This window comes from Triticum aestivum, chromosome 2A (genome assembly GCF_018294505.1).
Source record: "Triticum aestivum cultivar Chinese Spring chromosome 2A, IWGSC CS RefSeq v2.1, whole genome shotgun sequence".
Lineage (NCBI taxonomy): Eukaryota > Viridiplantae > Streptophyta > Magnoliopsida > Poales > Poaceae > Triticum > Triticum aestivum.
Genome location: NC_057797.1, coordinates 192,068,915 through 192,075,535, shown reverse-complemented (window position 1 = coordinate 192,075,535; position 6,621 = coordinate 192,068,915). Strand labels below are relative to the sequence as shown.

General features: G+C 45.7%; 1 protein-coding gene across 5 annotated transcripts; it reads right to left on the bottom strand.

Annotated features, from left to right (window-relative positions):
• Positions 1–1,357: 1,357 nt before the first annotated feature.
• On the bottom strand, positions 1,358–5,439 carry LOC123188283 (equilibrative nucleotide transporter 3). Of its 5 annotated transcripts, none has more exons than XM_044600329.1 (10): positions 5,080–5,439; positions 4,315–4,394; positions 4,111–4,215; positions 3,577–3,732; positions 3,338–3,481; positions 3,060–3,165; positions 2,562–2,737; positions 2,315–2,475; positions 1,958–2,216; positions 1,358–1,796 (listed from the first exon to the last, which is right to left on the bottom strand). In XM_044600329.1, the coding sequence occupies exons 2-10, from the start codon at positions 4,354–4,356 to the stop codon at positions 1,689–1,691; spliced, it is 1,257 nt and encodes a 418-aa protein (XP_044456264.1). In that variant the 5' UTR covers positions 4,357–4,394; positions 5,080–5,439; the 3' UTR covers positions 1,358–1,688. The 5 variants fall into 5 exon arrangements, with proteins under 5 accessions (XP_044456264.1, XP_044456266.1, XP_044456269.1 ...); XM_044600331.1 differs by having other exon boundaries at positions 4,315–4,375; positions 5,202–5,439; XM_044600334.1 differs by having other exon boundaries at positions 4,315–4,375; positions 5,080–5,437.
• Between the last annotated feature and the right edge of the window lie 1,182 nt (positions 5,440–6,621).

Genomic DNA, 6,621 nt, shown 5'->3' with positions numbered 1-6,621 from the left:
GGGAGGCGTACAAAAATTGGGCTCTACTGAAGCTAGCGTTGGCTTCTCCTTGGTCTGCAGTATTTTCTTGTAATCTGGCCCATGCAATTTCCTTTTCCTTTTATTTTGAAATCTACCTTGATTTCTTGCTATCTCATGTCTGCCTGACTTTTCTTGTATCACTTCTTTGCTTGAACTTTGATCGCACACCTCTATATGTCGTCATGTGTACAGGACCATGCACCCACGTGCCAATCTTTTTTGAATTCATTAAACGTGTCATATAATTGTTCTTTGGTCCGTTCATTACAGAACTGATTCTCGGTCCACATAATTGGCGCATACGACCATCATTTCCCTCGTGAAATCGAGCCTCATGCATGGCATTATTTTTTACAACCTTTTCATGGTTTGACTCCTTAACTGTCTCAGCATCAGTAACATCAACAATCAACGGTTTCATGGCCGTATCAGCTTAAATAGTCGAATTTGGTCTCGGGCAGCGAGCCGAAGCGGCGCCACACGACGTTCACACCGCGGCGACGGACGCGACATCCGTCGGATCACTGGGTTTTCGGGCGTTTTCGTGTGGGACCCCGGCGTCAGACCGGTGGCGAGCGTGCCCGGGCGCCCCCATATCCGCCCCATATTTTGGGCCGGATATGAGAGGTGCCGGTCAGCCCGGGCGTTTGAGGCCCGTTTGAGGGGCCCGTCTTGGTCGAAAAATCATGAACAGTCAGTAACTGGGTGGGCCGCCCGGGCGTTTGAGGCACCCTGCTGTAGATGCTCTGAGGACTACCTTTATTAGTCCCATTTATATTCTGTGTCAAACTTTGATCATAAATTTAATTAATAAAATGTTAATGCATGTCATAAAAAATAATATAATTAAAAACTATGTTCAAATACGAATCCAACAAAATAATTTTAGGTGACATGTATTAATATTTTTTAGTTAAATCTCTAGTCAAAATTTGACACAACAAAATATAAAGGGGACTTATAAATCACGACGGTGACAGTAGAAAAAGAAAGGTATGACTTGGCACCAGTTGGCATGCAATCCCAAGAACAAGCAGGCAGGGCCCCACGCCCACTTGCCAACGCCCACACCACCTTGTGCTTTCCGGTTCTCTGTAGGACAACACCATCGTGTGATGTGGCCAACACTAACAACAAAGGAGCAAAGGGACCTCATGTCCGATGCTGTATCTTGGTCCCAAGCTCCCATACAATGCCCGAGCTGATGTGCCCTCATTTCCTCTCAACACAGCAAGGATACCGGGACCGATCGTATATCACTGGCGCCACAACACAATGCCATGCTTTACGTTACGACTGAATGAATGCAAAACTAACACTATCCCACAAGTCTGAATGAACAAACTCCCTTCTTGTTTCTGAAGAATATGCCGTCCAATACGGTAAGCAGGGGAAGACAGCCCAAGCGGCTAAGCAAAAAAGGGAAGCTAGTAATGATATGTTTGCATGTCGCGGCCAAGTTATTTACAAACATGGACAGACCATAACATTTAAAATCTCTTTTGAGAAAGAAGACAAACAACCACTCGGAATACACCACTGTACTGCAGCATCCTTGTTTCGGCAACCACCTATCTACCTATGGAGCGCGAAAGACCGCCAGCATTAGCGCGCCTCCCGCCCGACACCGAACGAATCGCGCAGACCGAACAGCGGAGAGTGCTCGACTACCAGCCCTTGCCTATCAGCCACATCCAGTCGAGCACGACGCCGGAGAATATGCCGCCGAGGAGGCACACCACGAGCACGTTCCCCAGAGCATTCTGCTCTGGCCCCTGCACAACCAAAAACCAATGTTCAGCATACAGCTCAGATCCTCATGACAAACATTATTCCTTCTGAATACTGTACTATGATGTTTGCATCGACAAGGAACAAACGTTTTCTTTCTGAACACTGCATTACGATGTTTGCATCGGAGAGGAAGGAGACTTGCCTTGTACCCATTTGGCGCTTCGGCGAGGACGCACACGGTGAGGTAGCCGTTGGTCAGTCCCAGAAAGGACGTGAGGAAGATCATGTACCCTTGGTCGCCATACTTGGCCGTGAAGTAGAACGCAGGGATGAACAGGAAGCGCGCCAAGATGGCAACCATCAGGCCCTTCCGGTTCGTCAGCTTCAGGCATTTGATCAGTGGTAGGTACCTACCAATCAGATCTAACACATTGTACATCGTGATCAGCACAAGCGCGTACCTAAATTTTATCAGAACAATGACATGTCAGATACTGGACAATACTCCCAGGTAAATTCTGCAGAAGTAGGTGCCAGGTACAAGTGCAAGAAAGATTACCATGTTCCCAGGCCATGTGATCCAGTATCTTCGGATAAAAATCCAGGGAAGATTGATAGAGTCAAGACGTATATCAGGAAGATATCCAAAGCATAGTCTATATTCTGCATCAGCAGCTCCTTGGTGCTTAAACGTCCGTGCTTTTGGGGATCCTCCTCAACCTGCGAATCAGTATATCAACATTTCATTCTCATGGCAAAGTCGTAGAAGATTCATTGTAGGCATTGGTATGATCAGAGAGACAAACCTGCCTATCTTGATCAGTTTTGATTCCTGCAGCAGCAAGGTCGCTGCCAACAGTCTTGCTCCCTTCAGAGGCTGCCTTTTGGCGGTAGTACTTCACGATGGGTAATTTGGGAAAGACAAATGCATATAGGAGGAGGCAAGCTAGCTCGAACATGCATGTTACCGAGAAGAATAGCACTGCACAAAAAATCATACATGGATTGGTTATGCACATGCATGGTGCAATATTTTAGGAGATCTGCAAGTAAGATTGTAACAAGCACCTAAACATTCTAGTAGAAAGATATATGAGCAAGTTCTGAAATGGATTTCTTCACGTTGTCACTGATGACTGTTATGATCATAGTGGATTTATAGCATTCTTCTATTCTTAAATTTTTATCACAATTTTACTGATCTGCATTTGTTCATGAGATTGGGTTGTGTGCTCATATAGGTTGGCAGAGATGTCTCCCATTATCCAAAAATAATAATATATGTTGATGAGATTTCGACGTACTAGCTCCATTTCGAAGACCATTTTGTGAGTTCTCGAAAGCTGCCTTTGTAATTAGTCTCAAAGCTGATGTTATAACTCCTGATGCAGCCAAGCCTGACAGGAAGGACTGCAATTCCAACAGATGATTTACGTCATGAAAGGTAAATTATTCTCAGTCTGAGACATAAAAAAGTTAACCACGAACATCACAAAGTTCAGTAATAGATCACCACGTGACACATGTGGTAAGCAATCCAAACAATTCAAAAAAAAAGTACAGTAATAGACCAAAAACTAACCTGAATGAACTCCGGGCACATCAAAGAAAGGTCGCCAACCAAGCCACCTTGAACAAGAGCATCAGATGTCCCAAAAAAGGCACTGATTATGCATACACCAATGTATGCTGGAATTCCACCATGTCCTTTAGTACCAACGTCCAGCTACAATAAGAAAAATGATTTACATGAGCTGCCATACTGGCACATCAATGTTATTCTTTTCCTTCCAGGTAAAAGGCAATACCCAATATACTTACCAATATTAACGCGAAAGAGCTAAGGAAGAAAAGTGCAAAACCAGCTAGATTTCTCTTCCTCGTGTTCATCGTTGCTTCATAGTATGCAAAGAAGCAGGTGAGTCCAAAGGCAAAAGGCTGGTATACTAGTGTAAGAACTCTTGTCGGATGGTAATTCTGCAGATAGATATCGTAGGCCAAATGTCATTGTACGTAATAAAATCTGAATGTTTGAAACACAACAAATTCTGCAAACGAAGGGATCAAATCGGCATCTCAGTTCAACAAGTTAAGACAGTGTAAGGTAGAAATGATAAACTGTGTCATTAAAATGAGTAAAACTACCAATTCTTAATTTACCCAAACACTCCAAGCTAATCCAGAAGGACGCTTTTAGCTTACATAAAAAGAAGTGCTATGCTACTGAAAACTGGTTTCATTCAGAGCATCAATTAAACAATCTACTGCAACATTCAGAGAAAAGGAACGAGGCACATTTTTGCATACAGATTTCAATAAAGAAAGATCAACTGAGTTTCACAAACAAGCACATACCGGGAACAGAGAGACATAGTAATCCTCGATGGTAAGCATACTGTTCCAGGCAAATAGGCTTCCATTTCCCAAGAAAAAACAGACAACTATACCCCAGAACTTCCCCTGTCAAACACAACCAAAAGTAGCAGCAGTCAGTACAAAATCATCAAATCAAAGTTAAGAACCGTACTGCAAGAACCATCAGGGAACGAAAGAAAGTACCTTAACTGCAGCTTCCCCGCCACCTGCTACCTCGAGGCCCATGATAACCGAGTTCACCTACCTAATCAAAGACGGCAGCATGCAAAGAGTTGTATGCAACTGGTTCAGAGACGAGGACTAAAAAAGGCATGAAACTGGTGTTTCAACACCTGAAGATTTTGTTCGTCAGAGTTTCAGATAAAGAAGTAGACGCCTGCGCAGCGCAAACAAAACTTTGGCTCGGCGACAGAGTTCGTTGCAAGATGCTAGACACTTGCACACAACAAGAAACTAATTCGTTTCTAAAAAAGAAACAAGAAACTAGTTCCGCTATCTGACTTTATAGAAGTGTCTAAATCCGCAGGCATCTAAAACTGGAGTTTGAACCTTGAAGGCACCAATTCCCTGGTCACTTACAGTAGGAATCCGGCCCTCGGAACCTAGGAAGCGACCAATTCATGCCGTGAATCTGATTTAGCGCCGCCTGGATTGGAGCCGTTCCATCTTTGTCCCAGCGGTGGACTTCTTTGTAAACTCCATTACAGCATCAACGTAGATCGACCTCGTGCGAGCACGATCGAACGACTACGGACAGCACGCAGCAACCAAATCGGCAAGTAATAGCGCATTGATTTGGGTTATGATTGCTCGCTGCCGGCGAAAAGAAAGAATCGATCCCCAAGAAACCCGTGAAAGAAAATGACAACCCATCCAACTCCAATCAAAACCACTAGGATTACTTGCCAAAAAAAAAAAAGAGAAACCCAATCCAAGACAGTCCAGTACCAGCAGGCCTCGTTGGTTGGACCCCGTCGCCGTCGGGTTGCGAGGAGAAAACGAACGGAGACCGGGACGGGGCGAGGAACTCGGAGAAGAAGAGGCGGGTTAGGGGAGAGCAGAGCACTGACCGGAGGGAGGAGGGGCAGACGAGACAATCTCGGCGGTGGCGGCCAAGGCGAGGGGAGGAGGCGGGGCGGGATCTGTGGGCTTGTGGTCCGTGCGGCCGTGTATATATAGTGGCTTTTGAGATTTACGAATGCCAGTTGAGATTTACGTGGGAATCTTTTAACTCTCGTTGACAGCTCGCTCGTCGGAATCTTTGAGTATCCTCAAGACAACGTGTATGACGTGCGGGCACCGGGATCAGTCGCCGCATGAGTTCATCCGGGAGAAGTATTTTAGACGGCGACAAATTGCTGGATAGGATAATCGGACGGCGTAGCCGTTCAGACTGTCCGCCCGGCACGTGTTCCCACCAGAAGTCCACCGGAGCGGGTTCGCGGGATTATTGTAGTAGTATAGGATTGGACGCAACCAAAGGGCGCGACCGGTCGCCCCGTAGTGAGAACGATCGGCCCGTCCCCTCTCCTTCAAACTCTGTTTGTGTTCTCCTCTTCCCGTTCAAATTATGATGTTACTACAACTGATTTGGCAAATCCGGTCCCTTAATGTTTGTGGACAAGCCCCTGCGTGACCCCGTACAATGTCGGACGGTCCCTCAGATGTCCTGATGGACGGCCATGATCCATGTATCAAACTCTCAAATCCGTGCATGTCGATCATATAGTACAAAATCATCATAATTCAAGAAAGCAAATAAATCACAATTCAAGAATCTGGACCTGTCAAAATAAAATCCAAAGTCCGAGCTACGGCTGGCCAACATTATCGATCACTCGCTGGCCGCCATTCGTGTTGCATTCTCTGTCGCGGCCGCCATCCATGTCACATCTGCTGCTTCGGCTGCCGCTCTCGCCGGCTCATACACCCTACGAAGGTTGATCTCCTTGTTCTTCCTCTCAAGCCACTTCTTGCCTTCTACATCCAAGAGGTTTGCATCCGCCAACATTATCCTCGAATCTTCTGTGTCTCGAGGAAGTTGCAAGCTCTCCTTCTCAAGCTTCCATTTGACACACGCCTCTTTCTTCTTCAACTCTATCCGCACCCTCTCAATTTGCAACATATTATTCGCCCTCTCCCGGTCCCACTCCATCATCTCTTTTTGTGCATCTAACATGAGCTTGTATCTCTTCTCTTTCTTCTCCTCCCTTGTGGAAAAAATGTATGTCCATGTGGTGGACATTTTTGTCACCGCAGCATCACGGACGGCCCTCCCCTTCTCCCACTTATTTCCCATCACTTATCGGTTATTCATTGGCATGGTGGCTTGTCCATTCTCCCCTCCAACTTCTTCCTCTTCTTTATCAAATCCAATGGATTGTTGTGAGCTTGAGCCATCATTTTCTTCAATCTCTTGTTGTCGGTCTTGAGGTCTTCCACAAGTTGTATTCATTTTGGTTTGCCATTCAATTTCATCCAACAATGGCT